The 27,555-nt window shown below is 37.6% G+C and overlaps 1 protein-coding gene across 1 annotated transcript in view; it reads right to left on the bottom strand.

Annotated features, from left to right (window-relative positions):
• The window catches only part of HSD17B2 (hydroxysteroid 17-beta dehydrogenase 2), an 88,306-nt gene that overhangs the window by 27,721 nt on the left and 33,030 nt on the right, over window positions 1-27,555 (bottom strand). Inside the window, exons 2-3 of the mRNA XM_007476123.3 lie at window positions 26,286-26,498; window positions 10,502-10,687 (exon numbers count right to left, since the gene is read on the bottom strand). Coding sequence (XP_007476185.2) covers window positions 10,502-10,687; window positions 26,286-26,498 — 399 coding nt within the window. The remainder of the gene's footprint in view (window positions 1-10,501; window positions 10,688-26,285; window positions 26,499-27,555) is intronic.

Below are 27,555 nucleotides of genomic sequence, written 5' to 3'. Positions count from 1 at the left end.
ATGCCTATCTTAATGTAGTCTAAGATGGCCTTGGCTCTTTGGTTAGCCATATTACACTGCTGAGCCTGCACTGAACTAAAAAATCAAGGTCTTTTCCTTCCTATGAACTGTTTTTTTAACTAGTTTCTTCTATCCTGTATTTAAGGAGTCGATTTTTTAAATGCAAGATTAGAATTTCAGCTTTATTGGATTTTGTCCATAGTGCATTGAACCTCAGATGTCAATACCAGAGTCAACTACAAATATTGTATTAAAGCAATCAAACCCAATCTGGAGAAAATGCATGGATTTATCTTGAGAATTTGTTTGTCTGAAGATATATTATTCCTGACAGTTGGTACAAATAGGCATGTTTATCAGGCTACTAACTTTGGGAAATACTTTTAGAGTCTCTTAGAGTTCTAAAGCCCATGATTTAATCAGTGTCTTATGTCTGCTACCTACAGAGACTACCTACAGAGACTAATTTTTCCAAATGGGCTAATCCATGGATCCTAGTTCTTCTTAGGATCAAGCAGAAAAGCAAAGCAATCAGTTAATACCTGTCCTAAGACTTGTAAGAGCAATCAGAACAGTTTGGCAGCAGCATAGTGCATAACAAAAAATGTGTAATTCTTTCAAAGATAAATTTGTCCAAGAAAATTCCAAAGGAACCATAATGAAAATTACTATTCACCTCTAGTGAGAGAACTGGTGAATTCTGAGTGCAGATTGAAGAATATTTTTCTCTATATCTTTTGTTATGTTTCTTGTTTTGTGTTTTCTTTTGCAATATGACTAATATGGAAATATGTTTTACATGACTTCACATGTATAATCAGTGTCATATTGCTTGCTTTCTCAAGGGATCAGGGAGGGGGCAGAAAGGAGGAAGCGAATTTGGGAAAGAATGTTAAATGAATGTTAAATTTTTTATATTTAACTGATAAATATGTGATGAAATTATGAAAATAAATTATAAAAATAAAAAATAAGCTTTTAGGGTCCATCTTGAACTGAACACAATATTCCAGATGTGATCTGATTAGAATATGGGGCTATCACATCTCTATGATGCATTATCTCTTTTAACTGCCAGATTACAAGTTGACTGAGTCTCGACTTGAAATCCACTAAAATATTCCAATCATTTTTAGCCAAACTTTTATCTAGCCACACTTTATTCATCTAAGGCTCAAGGTGTTGATTATATTTTTTAAAGGCCAACTTAGTGTGTAGCTTTGTTCTTTCTATCATCACTTTCTAAAATCACCAGATTTTGGTTTCATCTAAACATATGCCTTAGGAGAAAGCCAGACATATTGTTGTACCTGCTATTCCTCATGAAAGCTCCTTTTTCTGTGTCTGACCATGCCTGGGATTCTCTTCCTCCTACTCTCTGCCTCTTAGAAGTTCTGGTGTCCTTCAAGATACATCTTAAATGTTACATGGTGCAGGAGGTCTTTCCCAGATCCCTCTGACTCATTTTACCACTCCACCCCAGATCTTTCCATACTAAAGTTATTTTTCATTTATTCTATTTGTATTTTGTATGTTCCTAGTTATTTACATGTTTTCCCCCATTGGGTTGTTAGCACCTTAGAGCAGAGAGAAGAGTTTTTGTTTCTTTTTTGGGTTTGTAACATATCCCATTTTTCACTCATGTCCAACACTTTATGCCCCTATTTGGTGATTTCTTGGCAAAGATACTGGAGTGATTTTCCATTTTCTTCTCCAGATCACTTTTACAGATGAGGAAACTGAAGCAAAGAGGGTAAGTGACTTGCCAATGGTCACATAGCTAGTAAGTGTGTGAGGCCAGATTCAAACTCAAGAAGATATCTTCCTGATGTTAGATCCAATATTCTATCCACTCAGCCACCTAGCTAACTCTGGCCCCAAGTTAGTGCTTAATATATGTTCACTGAGTGATTGGTGAGAGATAAAGCAGACAGCAACTAGCAACTGAACTTTTGGACTTGGGGGATCTAAAACTTCTATGACCCAGCTATATCCTCTCAAAAATTAAGGAATTCTGAGCCATCTGGATAGAACAGCCTCTCAATACTACCTGGGAAGATTCCTGTACCAAAGTTTACAAAAGTATTGTCTTAAAAGATTAGAATTCAGTGGATTGAGAACCTGGCCTGAAGATAGGAGGTCCTGGGTTCAAATCTGACCTCAGACACTTCCTAACTGTGTAGTCCTGGGCAAATCACTTAACCCCAAATGTCTAGCTCTTATCATTCTTCTTCCTTAGAACTAATACTTAGTAAGGATTCTAAGAGGGAAGAAAAAATATCCAAACTCCCCCATGAACTTAATTGACAAATATCTTTACCTAAAATATACTACTTTATCTGCTTAGTGTTCCTTCTATAAGCACGAGTGATACCTGCTCTAACTAATACTAGCTCTGTGACCAGGAACAAATCACTTCATCTCTGTGACTCAGTTTTCTCATCTGTAAAGTAGGGATAATATTACCTGCACAACCTATCCCAGCAAGTTGTTGTTGTAAAGAGGGCATTCATTCAGATTTAATCCCTATAAAATTATAAATTATGAGGTCCATAAGGGCAAGGGTCTCATCTTATTCTTCCTACCTTCTACTATGGAGTTTCGCAAAAGTGAGGCACTTAGGAAATACTGATTGATTTATATGAAGCATCTTGAAGACTACTGAAAATTTTTATTTCAATAGTGCTTCCAGGAAGGAGTGTCCACAGTGGAGACCAGAGGTCCCTAGTCTGACACCAGGGGATATGATTGTTATTATAATAATAGTATTTTTATAGTTCCTGCTATGTGTCAAACACAACAACCCAACAGGACAAGCATTTTTGTCCTCATATTAGAGGGAGCTAGATGGAGCAATGGATAAATTGCTGGGCCTGATATTCAGAAGATCTGAGTTCAAATCCAGCCCAGGACAATTACTAGTTGTGTAATGCTGTATCTCGGTTTCCTCGTTTCTAAAATGGAGATAATAATAGCACCTATTTCCCAGGGTTATTGTGAAGAAAAAAATGAGTGAATAATAATCAAGAAGGATTTTGAAAACTTTAAAGTAACATATAAATTCTAGCTACTATCTTAACAGGTTGCCAGCTACTATTCTGAAGTTTGATGGAGTCAAGAACTGAGTTGAAATCCAGAATCCAGTCTCAGACACTTATTAGCTCTATGTGACTCTGGCAAAGTCCTACTTTTTGTCTACCTCAGTTTCCTGATCTGTAAAGTGGAATAAAAATTGCACATATCTACCAAGGTTGTCATAAGGATCAAATCAGATCATTGTAAGGTGCTTAGCACAATACTTGACAGAGAGTAAGCATTATAGTATTATATGCTATTATTACAATTATCATTATTAGTTGTAGAAATTGAGACTCAGAGAGAAGAGCCTTTCCTCAGGTCACACAACTAGAAACAAGCAACCTCTTCTCTTGACTCTCACTCTAAGCCCATCACATCACATTCCTCTTTGAAGGAAATAAAATGGAAAACTGAAATGAAAACAGGAAGTGCCTAAAAGAAGATATACCAGGGGCAGTTGGGTGGCTCAGTGGAGAGAGAACCAGAATTGGAGACAGGAGACAGGAGGTCCTAACTTCAAATCTGGCCTTAGACACTTCCTAACTATGTGGCCCTAGGCAAAACACTCAAGCCCAATTGCCCAGCCCTTACCGCTCTTCTGCCTTGGAACAAATACACAATATTGATTCTAAGATGGAAGGTAAGAGTTTAAAAAAGACATACAAAGTGTGCATGTTGAAAATCATAAATATATGGAAGGGAGTGGTCATTTTTCCATACATCTAATAGAAAAACCCAGTTTAAAGTTGAGTTTAAAGAAGGTGGGAATTTATGGACAATTAGAAGGAAATATTTTCCAGCCTTCAGAATTACTGGCCTTCTGACAAGGCTGGCACTTGGATAAAGGGCACTTGGTACTAGACTGGTCCAAGCACTAAAGATTAGGTAGGGTGTAAGGAGTGACACCATAGGAAAGCAAACAGATGCTTGACAAAATAACAAGGCCAAAGGAGGTGGTTGGCAATGCACCAGAGCACAACCAAGTTACACCCTTTTTTCTCCTTTGTTGCCAGTTTCCTTTGAAAACATGAGAACCCAACTTCTCTAGGGAAATTTTGCAGATGAATACTCTTGTTTGGCTGTCAGTGACTCACAGATCAAAAGGTTCCTAATTGTCATCTCCCACCTCATTATCAATGACCAAAGGTTCAATCAGAGTCTGCAATTTGAAAAGCCTTCCACATCTAATGATTTGGGGCATTAATAGATGCAGAAGGTCCGGAATGAGGACGGTGACAGTTCTTTCTTCTTCTGTCCCTACTCAGGCCCTATCTGGGATATTGAGTTCAGTTCTGGCTAGAGAACACTTAGCATGGTGCCTGTCATAGAGCAGGTGTTAAATAAATGTTCATTGATTGACTGATTGATTACTACATTTGAAAAAAGGACATTGACAAGGACAATCACCAAGATGAGGAAGTGATTGGTAATGATGCCACCCGACACTCAGGTGAAAGAACCAAGATTACATAATAGAGAAAAGAGAAGACTAAATGTTCTCCAAAGTCACCTCATAGGGGCAGCTGGGTGACTCAGTGAATTGAGAAACAGCCCAGAGAAGGAGAGGTCCTGGGTTCAAATTTGACCTCAGACACTTCCTATCTGTGTGACCCTGGGAAGTCACTTAACCTCCACAGCCTAGCCCTTATCACTCTTCTGCTTGGAACCAATACACAGCATTGACTCTAAGATGAAAGGTAAGGGTTTAAAAACAAAATAGTCACCTTGTACAAAAACATTCAAAGCAGAAATCTCCTTTTCAGCATCCCTGCAGTGTTCTTTCTTCATCTCAGAGAGCAGCCCATTTCACTGAATGGCTTTCAGTGCTGAGCAGCCTTTCCTTATACCAAACTGAAATCTATTTCTCTGATATTTGTAGTCAGTGCTGATAGTTCTGTCTTTTGGGACCCCCACAAAGTAACTCAATTTCTCTTCTCTATTAAAGCCTTTCAAATGTTTAAGGGTACCTCTCATGGGTCCCCTGAATCTTCTTTCCTTCAAACTAAACATCCATTGGTTTCTTAACTCATCCTCCTATGGCATGGTCACCCTCAAATCTTTTACCATTCTGGTCATCCTCCTCTAGCTACTCCCTAACTTCTCTCTGTCCTTTATTAAATATGGCCTACAAAACTGAATATGATACTCTTGAAGCAGTATGCCCTGGGCAGAGATCATCCCCCACTTCTTCTGGACGTTGTGGACTCTTCTAATACAGCCTCTAATCATACCAGCCTTGTTATATGCCTTGTTGATGTATATTAAGATCGCATCCCAGAAGTAGCCAAGATTGTGGGGAAGGTACAAAGACCCACCTGATCACTACCAAATTACCCTCCAAAAAACATTAACACCTTAAAATGAATTCTGGAACAGCATAACCCACAAAAAGAGGAAGTGAAACATTTTTTTTCAGCCCAAAACAACTTAGAAGGCTGGCATAAAAGATCTAGAGCACCAGGGTAGAAGTAAAGTACAAAAGTAACATATCAAAGCAACCAGCCTTAGGGGCACCTGAATCACCAGCAAATACTTCCAGAGGTCTCAGCCACAGATAGTAAGGGGAGTCAGACAACTGCTCAGAAGATTACAGGGGACACTTCTCTGGCTCTGGATGCAAGACTCCTGGCGCATTGCCCAGATCTAGGTGGTAATCCTGGATTGCATTCTTAGGGCAAGGAGGAGCACTAGTACATACCAGTTCTTGTGGCCCCAGTGGAGTAGGAAATCCTGGTCATAGAGTTATTGATAGACCAGAGCACAGGCTGGGAGAGAATTAAAAATACCTCTCCTTACATCGTACCACCTTAGAAGAACTTAAAGCTTAAAGATCTCCAGAATAGCTCTGAAGACAGCTACACAAAGACCCTGAAACTTGGAACACTGTTCCCTTCACCACAGTTACATAGTCCAACTTTAACAGTTTTTAAAGTTAAAAGAAAAGAAAAAGGCCAGAAAATGAGCAAACAACAACAAAAACTCAACATAAAAATTATTTTGGTGGCAGGGAAGGCCAAAATGCAAACTCAGAAGACAACAAAGTTATTACTGCTTTATCCAAAGCCTCCAATAAATATACTCTCAAGCCCCAAAAAAGAATTAAAGAAGGAAGTCAAAAAGGATTTTAAAAATCAAATGAGAGAGGTAGAAGAAAAATTGGGAAAAGAAATAAGACTGATACAGGAAAATCATGAAAAAAGAGTCAACTGTTTGGTAAAGGAGGCACAAAAAGTACTGAAGAAGGGGGAAGCTGGGTGTCTCAGTGAATAGCGAGCCAGACCTGAAGTTGAAAGGTCCTGGGTTGAAATCTGACCTTAGACACTTCTTAGATGTGTCACTCTGGACAAGTCACTGAATACCAGTTGCTTAACTCTTACCATTCTTCTGCCTTGGAACCAATATTTAATATTGATTCTAAGACAGAAAGTAATGGCTTATTTTTGAAAGAAGAAGTAATAAGTTCCCCATCAGGAGAGATCTTAGAGAGGATATTGGATGGTGAGTTGCAGAAGGAACTCTTGCTCAGGTATAGATTGCAATCAGGGTCCCTTCTAGCCCAAGTATTTTATGACTTCCTGCCTCCTTCCATCAGACTACCTAAATGGTTAGGATGTTTGCTTACTTTTCTTTACTCATGCCCAGTGTTTTTTCTCACTCTTGGCTTCTCTATATATCCACATTACAATGATCCTGAATTTCTTCATTTGAAGGGATACGGTGTGGAATACAGTGGGAAGAGTACATACTGGATCTGGGTTGATATATTGACTTTGGAACCTACTGCTTATGTGACTTTGAACAAGTCACTCGCCAAGTCACTTGCCTCTCTGAGGCTCTATTTCCACATCTATATAATGAAGGGGTTGGATTTGATGACCTCTAATGTCTCTTTCAGCTCTAAATCTATGATCTACAGAATCCTGAAACATCAGAAATAGAAGGAAGCATAGAAATTATCTAGTACAACTCGCTTATTTTACAGATATAAAAACTAAGGCTAATCCATCACAATAGTTTGATTTCTTTCTCCTTACCTGAGGCAATGTGGCAAAACTGATCAAATATTGGACGTGGATTAAATATGACCTGCTTTCAAAGCCCAATTCTCGGCACTTACCTAACTGTACAACCAGGGACAAGTCATTTAACATCTCCAAGCCTCAGCTTCTTCACCAATAATGGGGCAAGGATAAACTTGAATTAGTTTACCTTAAAGGGATATAAATGTTAATATTGTTTTTCCCAGGGAAGGACATGAATATTGATACCACAATAATTATTTGCATAATCAAGATATAGAGAAGAGGGGTGCCCCTGGGAGGCCCCATACACTAATATCCCTACCTTATAACACATTGCTGATGGGAGATGGAGAGAGATGATTCCATCCCAAATGTCTGACACTTTTTAATAAAATATGTTTGGGGCCCATCAGTTCTCTGAGTCCTTAACTTAACTTTGATTTGAGAGGTAGTCAGAAATCACTTCAGAATTAGAAAAAGAGGCATTTGGTCCAAATGACATGCAGAAAATGAATTCTTCATGTTCTTGTCTGCTCTGCATGGGCAGAAAAGGATAGGCTGGGTAGTGTGGATGTCTAGATTTCCAAATTCCAATATTTGCCAACATGAGGATCAGACAAAGAAGAAGAGATAGGTCTAAAAAAGGTGGATTAGGCAGGAGGTAGTTAGTCAATAAACAATTATTTAGTCTTTACTAAGGGCCAGGCACTATACCAAACTTGGGATACAAAGGCAAAAAAAAAAGTTCCTGCCCTAACATTTTATGTTCATGGGGGAGGCAAAGTACATCTAAGCTAAGATTAAGACGTTTCTTACCCAGGTGCCATTGACCATAACTACATACTTACTAGTTAGACCCATCTCAGCTGTAGTCTGTTTCTTCCATAGTAATTTCAGATGTTATATTCCAGGGCTATAGTTGGTTGTGAGGCTCCAGGAAAACCTTTGGTCCTGGCACTCCTCTAGAAGAAGAAGCTGGGTTTTTATCCATTCATGCCTATATAGTTAACAGCAGCTGATTGGTCTACTAGACCCTGGTAAACCATTTTTAGATCCACCTCTGCCCTCTCTACATCTACCTCTAGTCAAGGAAAAAGACTTTCAGAGAGGTTATGGTTTGTTCCCAAGAGAAAAAAGTGGAAGTGGAAGTCTTCAAGCAAATGACTAGATGACCACTTGTCTTGGGTGAGTAGAGGACATTCCCATCCAAATACAACTTGGACCAGATGTCCTTTGGAGTCTTTTCTACCTATGGAATTCTATAATTTTGTGATTATAGGGAAATTAGACCAGGATAGACCCTCCACTCAACCACAACTTCTGCGCTTCTCAGAATATGTCCTTCCCTTTTAAAAGATAGCTTTTGACAGAAAGTCTGACTGTTAATCATTCATCTTTCTAAAAAAGATGCTAGCTATTGCTTCTGAGCTTGGTGGTCCCAGGCACACCATTTCACTCCTAACTTGGTAAGATGAGCACATATTGATCTGTACCATCACACACCAAATGTATTTTCTAGTTATGTTGCCACCTATTCAGTTTAGTCAGTTTGCTTATTCTATTGAATATCTATCTCCTTTCCCACGTGAATGCTTCCCCCATATCCTCTGCAATTCTCATCTGTACTTTTTAGTTTCACACTCCCCAGATGTGACCTCAATAGCTATGCTTCAGTTCCAGCCTCATTCCCAAAGATCCATTCAACAGGTGGCCCAATATGAACCAACATGGCCCTAGCTTTGGCCCAGATGAAAGAGCTCCCAGGAAACATACTGATTAAACCTGAGTATACCTGACCAAACACAAGGGACAAAGATTCAGACATTTTTAAAAGAGGCTAGGCTCTTATTTGATCTAAAAAGTATTAAAAGTTCACAAAATACAAAGTTTGCTCTTAAGACTGTGAAACTAAGAACACTAATCCTTGGTGGGACTTAAATGTCAAAATCCCTGCCAATGAAAAATAAGGCCCATAAATATTGTGCAAATAAGTTAGAACAACATGAAATTCTTTAGTAGGCTGAAGTCTACTGAATTACTACTAGATTACCTAATAGGCTGTTGATTCCGGGCTTCTTGTTCTAGAGTCATCACTGGCGTTAGGCAGATGAATGAGAAGAGTAAGGATAAGGGATAAGGGATAGGAAAAATGCAAAGATTGTCTTTAAGAGAAGAGAAGATAATTTAGCCACAAACCCTGGGAGAAGATTCTAGAAGGTAGAACTCTGCAGAAGGGGGTTTGGGGAGTTTACTGGGGAAAAAGTCACTCCTGGAAGTGCCTTCTCTCTGAGCTAGAAGGGAGAACAGCTGCTCCATCAACTCCTGGGAACTAAATAGTTTTGTGGAAAAACTAGTAGGTTCTTGATTCTGGAGGAATACCTGGGAAGAGATTTGTGTTTCCCTGAAGTGCTATGACAACCTGGCTGTAACAAATCTGGCTGTGATAATTTGGCTAAGGTAAACCAAAGGGTTTTACATCTGGGACTTTGAGTTTTACCTAGGAAGCCAACCCCATGTTTGGGGAAAGACTCAGTCCACCTGTGAGTACTGTCTCCTCAGGCTTTTAGAGATAATCTGGAATATTTAGTTTAGCAAGGTAGTCAGATGGTTTGGGGTCTAGACAGATCAGGGAGCTGTTAAGGAGGACTTGAGAAAAGCAGAAGGGCTTCCCCTTCAGGGGAAGCATAGAAAAGTGAGTGAAGGGGGAGCATAGAAAAATGGGTGGAGATTGAGCTTTTTAGAAACAGGGACCCTGTGAAGTTTATCTCTCAGCTTCCTTAACCTTCATAAGCTAAATAAACTTGGTTTCCTATAGTTTCAAGGGTTTTTGTGCTTTGCTGGCCCTGGAAAGGTCCCTGGGTAGGTTTTCCTCATCACCAATCCATTTAGGTCATTTCTAATCAAACATCTCCTTTGGGAGGTAGTTTTCTTTTTCAGTTGGCTCCCCTCACAGGGAAGCCCTTCTGGTTTATTTGGGTATTTTGGTTTTATATGAGTGTGTTCTTACAACAATGACCAATAATGAAGTGTGTTTTACCTGCTAAAAAAAATAAAATTTGAAGAATACTTTCAAAAGTGACTTTCCAAAGGAAACAGTGTCAGTGTATGTCTGAGGCAAGACTTTCCACCCAAGTCTTTCTGTCTCTAAAGTCAGCTCTCTAATCATAATACTGTGCTGCCTCTTCAGGTAATTATAATTATTATTATCATCCAATATCATGAAATTGGAGAAAGGTTGTCTTATTAAAATAGTAGTATTAATTGATGGTTATTGAATTTTGCAGATCCTGGAAGTTCTGGGTAGAGCCAGTCTGTCTTCTGCCTAGACAACAAAGAATGCTGTGTTCCTGGGATACAGCTGGGCTTGTGCAAAAGAATCAGAAGGTAGAAATTCAACTCACCTGCAAGACTACTCACATTGACAACCCTTCCCTTTGATTTCCGGAGGAGGGGCATAAAGGCCTTGGTCACCTCCACAGCTCCAAAGAAGTTCACATCCATGCATTGTCTGTAGACATCCATGGGAAGGAGCTCACCATCTCCTATGGAGCCTAAGATCCCGGCATTGTTGACAATAGCCCACAATCCTGAGGATAGAAAAGGGAGTTTGGGATAATATGAAACAGAATTCCAGGCATGTCCAAGATAAAGGAAATAACTGCTACGTTCAAAACCAAAAGACCCAGCTTTGAATGCTGGCTTTGAAACTTATGTGCTGAGTCATAAGATAAGAGATAGAAAGGAATTTAGAAGCCATATGTTCTGATTTACTGTCTTTATAGATTAAGGAATTTAGGCCAAGAAAGGCTGAGCATTCTAACCTAAGGTCACACAGGCAATTGATGGCTAGCATGTAAATAGGGCTTAAATGTTTGCATAACACTTTTCATGTTAACTTGATCTGAAGGTAATGAGTGACCTGTGCTATACACTAGGGATACAAATGAAAGGCAAATTAAATATATATATATATATATATATATATATATATATATTCCTTTCTTTCAAGGAGGTTTCATTCTAATGAGGGAGATAAAAATCACATTTATGTATGTATGTATATTCAAGACAAATAGACAGTGTAGTAGAAAACCTAAAGTCAGGAAGTCATCTTCCTGAGTTTAAATCTGGCCTCACACACTAAATTTATGACCCTCTTTAAGTCACTTAATCCTGTTTCAGTTTCCTCTTCTGTAAAATGAGGTGGAGAAGGAAATGGAACACCATTCCAGTATCACTGTCAAAAAACCCCCAAAAGGGGTCACTAAAAGTCTGACACAACTGAAAGGACTGAACACCAACAAAAATAAAAAGATCAAGATAGAGTAGCTAGAAGAGAAGACACTAACTAGCTAATGAGAAGGTCAGGAAAATTCTCCTGCAGAAGATAGTTTTTAAGCTAAATTTTGAAGGAACCCAGGGGTTCCAAGAGGCAGTGAATAGTCCACCATGAGGAACCTCAAAAACACTAAAATGGAAGATGGAATATTGTGTGAAAGGAATGGCAAGTAGACCAGTATGGCTAGAATGTCCAGAGTATGGAGGAGAGTAATACGTTAAAATATTTGAAAAATAGGAAGGGACCAAGTTATGAAGCATTCTAAATAAGATACACAGGAGTTTATATTTGATCTTAGAAGTAATAGAGAACCAGTGAATTTTGCTGAGTATGAATTTTGTCATAATGTTTTAGATAAACTGAAGCGGAGAAAAGACTTGAGGGACACAGATCAATGAAAAGGCTATTGCTGAAGTCCAGGCGAAGTGATGAGGGCTTTATCTGGACAGGTGACTTTGTGGATATAAAAAAGCAAAAATAAGTAAGAGAAATTTAAGAAAAAGAAATTACAAGATTTGGAAAGTGTTTGGATTTGTGGAATAAATAAGAGAGGGAAGATGAGAATTATAGTAGATCTCAAACCTGGAAAAGTAGAAGGTTGATGAAGAGTTCAGAAAAGGTGTGAAGGGTTAAATTTTGTGGGGCAGGAATTTGATCAAAAGTCAGTGCACAGTTTATTAAACCCAAAACATTTAGTTTATTAGGAAATATGGATAGGAACTAGGAAGGAGGAAAGTGAAAATAATCTTATAATATATATATATACTATATATATATATACATACTATATACTATACTATATATAATATATATATATACTATACCCAAGATCCCAATCCTAACTAAATTTTTCTAGAAAACTCTACATCTATCTGCCTCAGAGGGATAGGTTTGGACAGGGAGAAACATAATGCAAACTATTTTGAATATACAGAGTTTGAGAAATCTATGAGACATCCACTTTGAAATAACTAACAGGTAGCCAGTAAGCTCAGAATAGAGACTACACCTGGATAAATAGGTCTTCCATTCTATACCAGTCAAAATAATAGGGCCCATTAAAAGGGAGAAAGGTAATAGCACTGAGTCATATGAATCAATGAGTCATATTGAGGAGGTGGATTTCTGTTATTAATAGGACAGGGCCTCCTACATAACCTGAGGAAGAAAAAAAGAAAGATCCCCACAGTGGCCAATGGGCTTTGAATGGAGCTCTCTTTCTTGGTTTATATAAAATAGCTCATGTGATCTCAAGCAAGAATTAGCCCAACTAACAAAAAATTGGAAAATTAAGGGATGTCCCTCAACAGAGAATGGCAGAAAATTTTGTGGTATATGATGGTGATGGAATACTATTGTGCTGTAAGGATTGATGATCTGGTGGCTTTTTATATGAACTGAGAAAACCTCAATGAACTAATGCAGAGTGAAATGAGCAGATCCAGGAGAACACTGCACACAGAAACTGAAACATTGTGGAAAAATCCAATGTAATGAACTTTGCTACTAGTAGTGATGCAACAAGCCAGAACACTCCTAAAGGATTTATGGGAAAGAATGCTATCCATATTAAGAGAAGGAATTATGGGAGTAGAAATGGAAAAGCAAAACATATGACATCATTTATCATATGTGTATATGGGCATGTGATTTGGGATTTAGGCTTTTAAAAATTGCTCTGTAGCAAAAATAAATAATATGGAAATATATATCAAGTGATAACATTTGTACAACCTAGTGGAATTGCTTGTAGGCTCTGGGAGGAGAGAGGGGAGGGAAAGAAAATGAATCATAAACATGGTAAAAAAAATTTTAAACTTTTAAAAAAGAATTAGCCCAACTAAATTGATAAGAGATTATCTACTGCAATGCTATTCCTATCAATGTTATATACTATTTTATCTCATCTTGTATGCCCAGATAATTTGTGTAAGAGATAAGATAAATTAGGGATTAGGGAAATCAATAAAATAAACCATTGACTAATTTCATTTTTTAAAAAGAAAGAAGAAAACCAAATTATGAGTATCAAAAGTTAAAAGGGTGAATTCATAACCAATGAAGAAGAAATTAAAGCAATTTTAAGTTATTTTGCTCAATTATATGCCAATAAATCTGCAAACTAAGTGAAATAAATACTTTTAAATTTACAGACTAGCCAGATTAACAAAGGAAACAGAATGTTTCAAGAATCCCATCTCAGAAAAAGAAATTGAACAAACCATTAATGAAACCCTAAGAAAAAATCTCCAGGGCCAAATGGATTCACAAGTTAATTCTACCAAACAATTAACTCCAATTCTATATAAACTATTTGGGGAAATTGCTAAAGAATGAACCCAGCCATATTCCTTTCATGACATTAATATGGCGCTGATACCTAAACCAGGAAGAAGAAAAAAAAAACAGAAAGAAAACTATGGACCAATATTCCTGATGAATACTGATGCAAAAAATTTAAATGAAATACAAACAAGGATATTACAGAAGTATTTCACAAGGATCATACACTATGACCAGGTGGATTTTATTCCAGGAATGCTGAAATAGTTCAATACTAGGGAAACCATCAGCATAATTGACTATATCAATAATAAAACCAACAGAAACTATCCAAGTATCTCAATAGATGCAGAAAAAGCTTTTGACAAAATGGAATGTTCATTCCTATACACTAGAGAACATTGACATAATTGGAAAATTCCATAAAATGATGACTAGCATCTATTAAAACACAGCAAATCTTACCTTAAATGAGGTAAGCTAGAATCCTCCCCAATGAGATCAAGAATGAAGCAAGGATGCCCATTATTTTCACTACTATCCAACAATGCACTAGAAATGCAAGTCATAGCAATACAAAGAGAAGAAATTGAAGGAATTATAATAGGCAATAAGGAAATAAAGTTATCACTCTTTGCAGATGATATTATGCTATATATGATATTAGTCAAAATGGATACTTGATTTAGAAATAAAAGGTAATACTATAAATAAATTAGGGGAACGCAAAATAGTTTACCTGTCAGATCCTAGAGAATCAACAAAAACCCTAACTGAAATAATTTACAACTTTAGCAAAGTTGCAAGATATAAAATAAACTCACATAAGCCATTAGCATTTCTTTATACTACCAATAAAGTCCAACAGCAACGGAGAAAGAAATTCCATTTAAAATAACTGTAGACAACATAAAAAACCTGGGACTTTACCTGTTAAGACATACCCAAGAGCTATATGAACACAACTACAAAAACTTTTCACATATATAAAGTCAGATCTAAATAATTGGAAAAACATTAATTGCTCATTGAGTAAGCCATAAAACTGACAATTCTACCTAAATTAATTTACCTATTCACTGCCATATATATAATTGAAAATCTGTTACCCTAAAAAAGAACTACATTTCCCGGGAGCCCACTGACTTCCTGTCATTATGTACTTCCTCTAGATAGAGGATATTAGCAAGTGAGTGGTCCTCTTGGGTCTCTTTCTTGGGCTTGCAGCCAGCATGGTGGCAGTGGTAAACTAAGCGTGGGGGTTTTAAACAGACTAATCAGCCATGGACATGTGGTCTTTATTTTGTATTTTCTTTATTCCTTGATTTCTAATGATGCTTAATAAACCTCCTAAAATATAATATTTTTATTATTGAGATTTACTTTAAATTCTTACACATACCAATTAATCCACCCAGAAGTTATTTCATGGAGCTAGAAAAATTGTAATAAAGTTCACTTAGAAGGATAAAAGGCCAAGAAAATTAAAATAATTAATGAAAAAATATGGAGGAAGGTAGCATAGCTGTACTGGATCTCAAACTGTATTATAAACTAATCAAACCTATATATGTTATTATTATTTTATATATATATATAATATTATATATTATAAACTAATATAAAATATAATCAAACTAATCAGGTACTGGCAAAGAAAAAGAGTAGTGGATCATAGATTAGGCACTCAACACACAGTAGTAAATGACCATAGTGACCCAGTGCTTGAAAAACTCAAAGATTCAAGCCTTTGGAAGAACTTACTATTTGACAAAAAACTTCTGGGAAAACTGGAAAACATTTTGGCAGAAACTAGGCATAAACCAACATCTCATGCCATATACCAAGATAAAGTCAAAATGGATACTTGATTTAGAAATAAAAGGTAATATCATAAATAAATTAGGGGAACACAAAATAGTATACCTGTCAGATTTATGGATGAGGGAAGAATTTATGACCAAACAAGATGTAGAAAATGTGATGACATATAAAATAAATATTATGAATACATTAAATTTAAAAGGTTTTGCATAAACAAAAACAATTAAGCAAAGATTAGAAAGGAAACAAAAAACTGGGAGGGGGGAATTTTCATAGCAAGTATCCTTGAGAAGGGCCTCATTTTACAAATATTTAGAGAACTGCATCAAATATATAAGAATACAAGCTATTCCTCATAATCAAAGAATATGGACAGGCAGTTCTCAGATGAAGAAATTAAAACAATCTTTAGTCATGAAAAAATGTTCCAAAACATTACCAACTAGACAAAAGAAAATTAAAAGAACTTTGAGATACCACTTCCCACCTATCAGGCTGGCTAATATGACAAAAAAGGAAAATGATAAATGTTAGAGGGAACATGAGCAAATTGAAACACTAATTCACTGTTGGTGGAGCGGTAAACTGATACAATCATTCAGGAGAGCAAGTTGGAACCATTTCCAAAGGGTCATAGAACTCTGCATACCCTTTTACCCAGGAATACCACTACTAGATCTATATAACAAAGAGACTAAAGGCAAGGGGAAAGGATGTACTTGCACCAAAATATTTATAGTAGTTCTTTTTGTGGTGGCAAAGAATTGGAAACTGAAGGGACATCCATCAATCAGGGCATGGCTGAACAAGTTGTAGTATATGATTGTAATGGAATATTATTGTGCAATAAGAAATAACAGGACAATCACAAAAGATCTATATGAAGTGATGCAAAGTAAAATGAGCAGAACCAAGAGAATACTGTACATAGAAAAAGCAATGGCATATGATGACTTGCATTATTATCAGTAATGCAAAGTTCCAAGATAATTCCAAGGGATTCATGATGAAAAAGGCTATCTACCTCTATGAAAGCATTTATGGAGTCTGAATGCAAATTGGAGCATTCCATTTTCACTTTATTTCCTTTAGTTTTTTCTTATATAAGCAATTTGTGTCTTTCACAACATAATGAATGTGGAAATATGTATTGCATGATAGCACATGTAGAACCTATATCATATTATCTATAGTCTCAGGGAGGGAGAAGTGGCAGCCAGGAGGGAGAGAACATGAATTACAAAATTTCAGGAAATGATTAGTAAAAATTATGCTTACATTCAATTGGGGGAAATATAAATACATTTTTGGCACTTCTGGTCAAGATGGTGGCTTAGAGAAAGGTAAAGTCCAGGTCTCCTGAAACCCTTCCCTACCAAACTCAAACTATATGCTCCTAGGGCACTGAAATTCAAAACAATCAACAGCATAGACCCCAGGAGTCCTCCTCCTGGGCCTGGACCTGGATCAAAAGGTATGGCCCCCCCAAAAGCCAGAACCCGAGACCACTCGGACCTAAGGGGTAGGCAGAAGGAAGGTCCTAAGACCCATCCCCCCCAACCCAGAGCACTGAGTCTGAGGCAGCAGAGGCAACCTCAGAGCCCCACAGCCGGCTAATCTGAAGGCCACACCCTGAAAACAACCAGACCCAGTTGAAGGGGCACCCAGACAGCAGGGAAACTGAGAGAGACGGGGGAGCTTGTAACTCCCTGGGAGGAGCCCTCGGAGCTCCGGGAAGCCGCGGCCCCTCCCCCTCAGAGAGCAGGGTCGTCTAGAACAACACCAACCTTCAGGGCTGGCAAAAGGGCCTCGGGAGCCGGCTATTCTGAAGGCCACATCCTGAAAACAACCTGACCCAGTCAAGGGGGCCACCAGACAGCAGGGAAACAGAGAGAGATGGGGGAGCTTGTAACCCCCTGGCTGGATCCTTCCAACCGAGTCTCACGAAAAAAGTCCCAGTCTCAAGGCATACTCAGTTCAACCCAGGGAAAAGCTAATCTCATCACAAGGGCCAAGCCAGGATTAGAGCGTGGAAGTAAGGCAATGGAGAAGCATCTGGAGGGTGCCGAGGAGAAGAGGGCAGTAACAGGGACACACCAGCAATTCCTGGCTTCCCCGGGAAGACAGAACAACTGCATAGAATGGACAATCTGCCTAGGGCTAAAACCTCTGAATGCCAGACAGAGATAAGAAAAGCTAGTCCTCCCCACTCAGATAGAGATGGCAAACTCCACAGAAGCACAAAAGCCCCAAAATTAAAAAAAAAAAAAACACAAGAAGAAGGGGGCGATTTTGGACACATTTTATGGCGCAAAAATACAAAACACAGAGGATATAGAAGAGGAAACACAAGCAAATGCTCCGAAACCTTCCAAAGGAAATGGAAACTCTCCATAAACCCATGAAGAATTTGAAACTGAAATGATCAAAAAGATGGGAGGAAAAGTGGGAAATAATGCAAAAGAAATTCACGCATCTACAAAACCAGTTTGACCAAACTGAAAAAGAAAACCAGGCTTTAAAGCAAGAGCTAATAAAGCAAAGCCAAAAGACCAAGAAAGTAGAAGAAAACATAAAATATCTCACTGACAAAGTGACAGATTTGGAAAATAGAGGGAGAAGAGATAATTTAAGAATAATTGGACTTCCAGAAAAGCCAGAAATAAACGGCAAACTCGACATCGTAATACAAGATATAATCAAAGAAAATTTCCCAGAGATTCTAGAACAAGGGGGAAATACAGCCACTGACAGAGCTCACAGAACACCCTCTACACTAAACCCTCAAAAGACAACTCCCAGGAATGTAATTGCCAAGTTCCAAAACTCTCAAACAAAAGAAAAAATCCTACAAGAAGCCAGAAAAAGACAATTTAGATATAAAGGAATCCCAATCAGGGTCACACAAGACCTTGCAAGTTCTACTCTGAATGATCGTAAGGCATGGAACATGATCTTTAGAAAGGCAAGAGAGCTGGGTCTTCAACCAAGAATCAGCTATCCAGCAAAACTGACTATATACTTCCAAGGGAAAGTATGGGCATTCAACAAAATAGAAGATTTCCAACTTTTTGCAATGAAAAGACCAGAGCTCTGTGGAAAGTTTGATATCAAAAATCAAAGAGCATGGAATACCTGAAAAGGTAAATATGAAGGAAAGGGAAAAGGAGAAAAATGTTATCTTCTTCTTTTACTCAAACTCTCTTCTATAAGGACTACATTTATATCAATCTATGTATACTAACATGTGGGGGAAATGTAATGTGTAAATAGGGGCAAAAGAAAGACCAAATAGAATAATCTTTCTCACACAAAGATTCACATTGGAAGGGGAGGGGAAGAAAACTCCTATAAAAAGGAGAGGAAGAGAGTTTTTACTTAAAACTTACTCTCAGGGAAATCAACTCTGAGAGGGAAAAACATCCAGATCCATTGGGATCCTGAATTCTATCTTACCCAACAAGGGTAGGGAGAAGGGAAAACCAAGGGGGGTGGAGGGGGAGAGGGAAAACAAAAGGGAAGGGAAAGAGAGGGGGGAAGGGGAGGAAACAAAAAGGGATGGACTAAAAAGGGAAACATATCAAGGGAGGGGACAAGGGGGACCAATTTAAAGTAAATCACTGGACTAAAAGGTAGAGCCGAAGAAGAAAAGGTTAGAACCAGGGAAGAATATCAAAATGCCAGGGAGTCCACAAATGACAGTCATAACTTTGAACGTGAATGGGATGAACTCACCCATAAAATGTAGACGAATAGCAGAATGGATTAGAATCCAAAACCCTACCATATGTTGTCTTCAAGAAACACACATGAGGCGGGTTGACACCCACAAGGTCAGAATTAAAGGATGGAGTAAGACCTTCTGGGCCTCAACTGACAGAAAGAAGGCAGGAGTGGTAATCATGATATCTGATAAAGCCAAAGCAAAAATAGACCTGATCAAAAGGGATAGGGAAGGTAATTATATTTTGTTAAAAGGGACTTTAGACAATGAGGAAATATCATTAATCAACATGTATGCACCAAATAATATAGCTCCCAAATTTCTAATGGAGAAACTAGGAGAATTGAAGGAAGAAATAGACAGTAAAACCATATTAGTGGGAGACTTAAACCAACCATTATCAAATTTAGATAAATCAAATCAAAAAATAAATAAGAAAGAGGTAAAAGAAGTGAATGAAATCTTAGAAAAATTAGAATTAATAGACATATGGAGAAAAATAAATAGGGATAAAAAGGAATCCACCTTCTTCTCAGCACCACATGGCACATTCACAAAGATTGACCATACATTAGGTCACAGAAACATAGCACACAAATGCAGAAAAGCAGAAATAATAAATGCAGCCTTCTCAGATCACAAGGCAATAAAAATAATGATCAGAAAAGGTACATGGAAAACCAAATCAAAAACTAATTGGAAATTAAACAATATGATACTCCAAAATCGGTTAGTTAGAGAAGAAATCATAGAAACAATTAATAATTTTATCGAGGAAAATGACAATGGTGAGACATCCTTTCAAACCTTTTGGGATGCAGCCAAAAAAAATTCATATCCCTGAGGGCATATATTAACAAACTAGGGAGAGCAGAGATCAATCAATTGGAAATGCAAATAAAAAAACTCGAAAACAATCAAATTAAAAACCCCCAGCAGAAAACCAAACTAGAAATCCTAAAAATTAAGGGAGAAATTAATAAAATCGAAAGTGATAGAACTATTGATTTAATAAATAAGACAAGAAGCTGGTACTTTGAAAAAACAAACAAAATAGACAAAGTACTGGTCAATCTAATTTAAAAAAGGAAGGAAGAAAAACAAATCAACAGCATCAAAGATGAAAATGGGGACAGCACCTCCTATGAAGAGGAAATTAAGGCAATCATTAGAAAATACTTTGCCCAATTATATGGCAATAAATACACAAATTTAAGTGATATGGATGAATATATACAAAAATACAAACTGCCTAGACTAACAGAAGAAGAAATAGAATTCTTAAATAATCCCATATCAGAAAATGAAATCCAACAAGCCATCAAAGAACTTCCTAAGAAAAAATCCCCAGGGCCTGATGGATTCACCAGTGAATTCTATCAAACATTCAGAGAACAGTTAATCCCAATACTATACAAACTATTTGACATAATAAGCAAAGAGGGAGTTCTACCAAACTCCTTTTACGACACAAACATGGTACTGATTCCAAAACCAGGCAGATCAAAAACAGAGAAAGAAAACTATAGACCAATCTCCCTAATGAATACAGATGCAAAAATCTTAAATAGGATACTAGAAAAAAGACTCCAGCAAGTGATCAGAAGGGTCATCCACCATGATCAAATAGGATTTATACCAGGGATGCAGGGCTGGTTCAATATTAGGAAAACCATCCATATAATTGACCACATCAATAAACAAACCAACAAGAATCACATGATTATCTCAATAGATGCAGAAAAAGCCTTTGATAAAATACAACACCCATTCCTATTAAAAACACTAGAAAGCACAGGAATAGAAGGGTCGTTCCTAAAAATAATAAACAGTATATATCTAAAACCAACAGCTAATATCATCTGCAATGGGGATAAATTAGATGCATCCCCAATAAGATCAGGAGTGAAGCAAGGATGCCCATTATCACCTCTACTATTTGACATTGTACTAGAAACACTAGCAGTAGCAATTAGAGAAGAAAAAGAAATTGAAGGCATCAAAATAGGCAAGGAGGACACCAAGTTATCACTCTTTGCAGATGACATGATGGTCTACTTAAAGAATCCTCGAGATTCAACCAAAAAGCTAATTGAAATAATCAACAACTTTAGCAAAGTTGCAGGATACAAAATAAACCCACATAAGTCATCAGCTTTTCTATATATCTCCAACACAGCTCAGCAGCAAGAACTAGAAAGAGAAATCCCATTCAAAATCACCTTAGACAAAATAAAATACCTAGGAATCTATCTCCCGAGACAAACACAGGAACTATATGAACACAACTACAAAACACTCTCCACACAACTAAAACTAGACTTGAACAATTGGAAAAACATTAACTGCTCATGGATAAGATGAGCCAATATAATAAAAATGACCATCCTACCCAAACTTATTTATCTATTTAGTGCCATACCCATTGAACTCCCAAAATATTTCTTTACTGATTTAGAAAAAAACCATAACAAAGTTCATTTGGAAGAACAAAAGATCAAGGATATCCAGGGAAATAATGAAAAAAAAAAACACATATGATGGGGGCCTTGCAGTCCCTGACCTTAAACTATATTATAAAGCAGCAGTCATCAAAACAATTTGGTACTGGCTAAGAAACAGAAAGGAAGATCAATGGAATAGACTGGGGGAAAGCGACCTCAGCAAGACAGTATACAATAAACCCAAAGATCCCAGCTTTTGGGACAAAAATCCACTATTCGATAAAAAACTGCTGGGAAAATTTGAAGACAGTGTGGGAGAGACTAGGAATAGATCAACACCTCACACCCTACACCAAGATAAATTCAAAATGGGTGAGTGACTTAAACATAAAGAAGGAAACCATAAGTAAACTGGGCAAACACAGAATAGTATACATGTCAGACCTTTGGGAGGGGAAAGACTTTAAAACCAAGCAAGACATAGAAAGAATCACAAAAAGTAAAATAAATAATTTTGACTACATCAAACTAAAAAGCTTTTGTACAAACAAAACCAATGTAACTAAAATCAGAAGGGAAACAACAAATTGGGAAAAAATCTTCATAGAAACCTCTGACAAAGGTTTAATTACTCAAATTTATAAAGAGCCAAATCAATTGTACAAAAAATCAAGCCATTCTCCAATTGATAAATGGGCAAGGGACATGGATAGGCAATTCTCAGATAAAGAAATCAAAACTATTAATAAGCACATGAAGAAGTGTTCTAAATCTCTTATAATCAGAGAGATGCAAATCAAAACAACTCTGAGGTATCACCTCACACCAAGCAGATTGGCTAGCATGATAGCAAAGGAAAGTAATGAATGCTGGAGGGGGTGTGGCAAAGTAGGGACATTAATTCATTGCTGGTGGAGTTGTGAACTGATCCAACCATTCTGGAGGGCAATTTGGAACTATGCCCAAAGGGCGACAAAAGAATGTCTACCCTTTGATCCAGCCATAGCACTGCTGGGTCTGTACCCCAAAGAGATAATGGACAAAAAGACTTGTACAAAAATATTCATAGCTGCACTCTTTGTGGTGGTCAAAAACTGGAAAACGAGGGGATGCCCATCAATTGGGGAATGGCTAAGCAAATTGTGGTATATGTTGGTGATGGAATATTATGCAAAAAGGAATAATTAAGTGGAAGAATTCCATGGAGACTGGAATGACCTCCAGGAAGTGATGCAGAGCGAGAGGAGCTGAATCAGGAGAATATTGTACACAGAGACTGGTACACTGTGGTATAATCGAACGTAATGGACTTCTCCATTAGTGGCAGTGTAATGTCCCTGAACAATCTGCAGGGATCTAGGAGAAAAAACACCATAAGCAGAGGATAAACTGTGGGAGTAGAAACACCGAGGAAAAGCAAGTGCCTGACTACAGCGGTTGAGGGGACATGACAGAGGAGAGACTCTAAATGGAACTCTAATGCAAATATTAACAACATGGCCATGGGTTTGAATCAAGAACACATGTTACACCCAGTGGAATAACGCGTCGGCTATGGGGGGGTGGAGGGGAGGAAAAGAAAATGATCTTTGTCTTTAATGAATAATGCTTGGAAATGATCAAATAAAATATTATTTAAAAAAATATATATATATACATTTTTAAAATACTGATTTAGAATAGAATGCCAGGGACAAGGCATGTTAATTTCAGCAAGACATTGACAAAGGCCTTCATAAAAGCTTTGTGGACAAACTTAGAAATTGTGTTGAGGATAGTTGAGAGTACTAGAAAGATTTACAGTGGGTTGAATGAGTATACTACCCCCTTAAATTTTTTTGATTAATGGTTGCTGTTAACCTGGAAAGTGGTCTCTAGTGTTATATTAAAGATACATTTTTAGTCATATCTTGTTCCACATTGTTGTTTTTACCAATACCTTGAAGACATGGATGACAGCTTCTCAAACTTATGAGATTTTTTAGAGGATGCAAAATAAAAATAATTACAAATATGATAGAGGATAGAATGAACATTTAAAAATATTATAACATCCTAGAACAATGGATCGATGAGCAAGATGACATTTGATAACAAAAATATAAACTTCTATTCTTGGTTTCAAAAATATAAAATACAAAAGTATAGAAAGGGAAGTAAAAGCATTTTGATTTGGAAAAAGTTAGCAATATTTGGCTGTGATCTCAATTGTTATTGTTCATCCTTAATTTTTAAAGACAGCCATTGACATTATGGGTCAATGTCTTGATTTTCATGTTAATTGGAGTTAAGTGAGGCAGAGTTGCACAGTCATCTGTCTCAACCTCTCTTCTCAAAGTCCATTGGTAAGACAGTGGTATGAGGAGAGATTAACTGGGATGTATTAGATGATCTGGGCATCTTCAACATCTGAATAAGCTCTAAGTTTTCCACTGGGAGAAGGCTTCACATACTTGGGATGGACATACCCTAACTCATTAATGGATTGGAAACCTGTCAGATACTCTCAATCTAGTTTAGCTCATCTACTGAGATGGTTTTAACAGGATGTGGCCCCTGTTTGTGCTATAGCTTTTTAGAGCCACAAGTGAGATTTGGGTCAAAGGTAGATTCCAAAGGTGGATAAGCTAGCCTGAAAGGGGCTTGGCAAGCCCTCACACCAGAGGCACTAGTTCTCCTGGAACTCCATACAGCCCAAAATTAATATGAGTAAGGAAAAATGTATTATCTACACAAAGGCAAATGTGATAATAGTTTTCATTAATGGTACAGAACCAGCAAAAGTCCTCTACCAGTTTGGATACTGTCAATCCTCAGTAGAAGATTTAGAGAAAGACATGGAAAATATCACAAAGATATGGATGAATTATGACCTACAACCAATGGATGGGGTAGCCTTTCTGATGAGATCAGAGATCTATTTAAAAGATCACAGAGTCTTATATTTAAAGTAGGAAGGGGTCCCAGAGGCCAAGTAGGCCAAACACTTCCTTCTACTAATTCCCTCCACTAATGCAGCTCTTGTCCTGTTGTGCATTTTATGGTTTGATAAAGCCCAGAGTACTGTGAGATGAAATAATTTGCTCAGAGTCACAAAACTGGTGCCAGGTGAATTATCTATGTGGAAGAGGCATGAAGGAAGAGAGGATTTACAAGACAAGACAAGCATGCAAGACAAAGTAAAGGACCTCAACTGTCAATCAAGGTGAACATTCCAAAATAGATTGTTCCCAGGAAAGGCAGTTGGAGCCTGGCCAGGAGAGGAACTGAGAGACCTGGGTGGCTCTGGGAGAGTGGTGGAGAAGAAGCTGAAGATTTCTAGCGTTGAACTATTTCTCTTGGTTTTGGAGAGAGTCTTCTGTGGCTGCTGGCTGAAGTGGAAAGAAGCTGAGAAACTGATCCCTGTTAGCTTCTATCCCAGGTTGAAGGACCCTTGGGGGAGGGGGGAGCTTCTGGAGTTAGGCTGAGAAGAAATTAACTTTTGATGGTTGTTTTGTGTAATTGGAGGAAGAAAGAAGATATAATAATTGTCCTCCATCTCTCTGACTGTCCCTGAGTCACAGTTACGACAGGACTGACATTTCCTCCTATCCCTCATTATAGATTAGGGAAACCCTCATCCCTCTCACCTCATCTTACCTCAGTTCTCCATCCTGTTGTTCCCAATAAACCCCCTTACTTGAGAAAGGAAGAGAAAAGAATGTTTCCCCATAAACCTCAGAGTCCACTCAGGGGGGAGGGGGCAAAGCCAAAAGGTTTCAGAAGAGGGTGGTGAAGGGATTGAGGGAGGAGGAGAGTAGGAAAAATATTGATCTATTAGTCATCAGTAGTGATCAATAGGCAACCCCAAAATACCCACTCTAGTAGTTCTCTCTAGTCACTCCAGAATATCTCTCTCTCATAGTATCTCTCTATCTCTCAGAAGTATTTCTTTCTCCATTACAACTAGGCACCCTCAGGTTCCCCTAGTATCTCTCTAGTCACAACCAGAGTACATCATTCACTGCAACTAGAAATAGCTCCACAGATTATCTTTTCTAATACATCTATGTACTACTCCACACTGCCTGTTAAGAAAGGAATATAATCCCAATATTTCCCACTGTCTAACAGAAGAATGGGTTGTCTTGATGAGTACTCCTTCACAATGAGGTGCCGAAGCAGAGATAATGGCCACTTTATAGAAATATGGTAGAGGGAATTCTTGTATTAGGCGGAAGATTAAGCCAAATGATCTCTGACATCTCTTCCAATGCTAGGATTCTAATGATTCTGTAGTTGTATTTTTACTTTTTGTTGTCAGGAAATGAGGCCTCCCTGCCCAAATTGCAAAGTATTAAAAGGAGCATGAAAAAAGTAGAGACAAAAGAGAGGTCTCTTGCTTTTTTGCAAGTACTCTGACTCCAACTTGAAGAATGAAATCCTTCATTTTAAAGAATATAGTTCAAGTAATACAAGTTATTAAACTGATTACTGTTTCACTCCAAACTGTTTCCCATTTATGGTCTATCATGTCATGTATAATCAGAAGGACATCCCAATTCCCTACAACAAAAACAAGGTCCTAATACCTGTTTGTTGCACTTTTTCTGCAACTCGAGCTTGAACTTCTCTGATCTGGGCTGGTTTGGTTATATCCATTTGGAAAACTGAAGTTCTCTTGGAGCAAGTCTTCTTCAGTGCCTCTGCTCCAGGTCCTTTCTCATTCAGAACGCCAACAAATACAGTGAATCCCAACTCATCTAGATACTTTGACAGGGCATGGCCAATTCCAGAATCTCCACCTGAAAGCAACCAAACAATTCATCAGGTGAGGACTACTACCAAAATAAGCCCAACATGGAGGTTTACCTTCCCCCAAATCCTCTGTAGTAGTAGCTCTTTATTTTTTTAAGTAATTTCCATTTATTTTATAGCAAAATACAACAAAAAGGAAATATGAATGAAACACTTTATATTAATTTTCTTAAAAGATACTGTCAGCACTGGGACCTCTCACTCAGAGATATTACACTTCCCAATAAACATGGAGACATGGCTCAAACATGCTTGATTCACAGAATATGAAAGAGTAGGTTTTTATTGTTTTTAAGTAAACTGTAGTCAACATGGTATAGTATAAAGAACTTTGGTTTTGGAGGAGTCAGAGGAACTGGTCCCAATTCTGCTACTTATTGTCTCCTTGAGTCTGATCAACAAACTTAAATTCTCTCTCTGGGCTTCAAGTCCCTCATCCATAAAATGGATTTCAATTACATGACTTCTACTGTTGACTATTCCACTTTTATGGTCCTGTAATCATATTGAGAACAATTTGTAGAGAAAATTGTTTCATGTATTTTATTTGGTTTTGTTCTTTGTCAAAATAAGTTTTTATTGATACCTTCTATTTTTCATATGACCTTAGCTTTCCAAAGAATCCCTACCCCAACTGTCCCTAGAGAAAGTAGTAGCTCTTTAATAGGAAAGTGTTATCTTAAACTTTGGCAGTGGATAAGTTGAAGTTGGCTTAAGTTATTGTTTTGGGCGATGGTTCAAAGAGATGATCTCTCGACAGGTTCCTTCTATCTCTAAATTCTGTGATCCTACTATTTATTGTCTTCTTTCTCCCCCTCTCTCTTTGATAGGGGAGGAGAGTATGTTATCTCTCAATTATATAGAAAGGTGTGATCAAACTTAAAAATTCCAAGAACTAGGACATTTCATGATTGCCTCAAAGGAGTCTAGAATCGAAGTATATACGAATGAATTATAGCTGGATCACCTGGCTAATTTTCCTGAAAGAAAGAAGTAATTTTCATTTGGGGATCATTAGGGGAAGAGTTTATGACTAAACACTAA

The sequence above is a fragment of the Monodelphis domestica genome, chromosome 1 (genome assembly GCF_027887165.1).
Source record: "Monodelphis domestica isolate mMonDom1 chromosome 1, mMonDom1.pri, whole genome shotgun sequence".
NCBI lineage: Eukaryota > Metazoa > Chordata > Mammalia > Didelphimorphia > Didelphidae > Monodelphis > Monodelphis domestica.
Note: the sequence above shows the minus strand (reverse complement) of the source record. Positions and strands in the feature narration are given on the sequence as shown.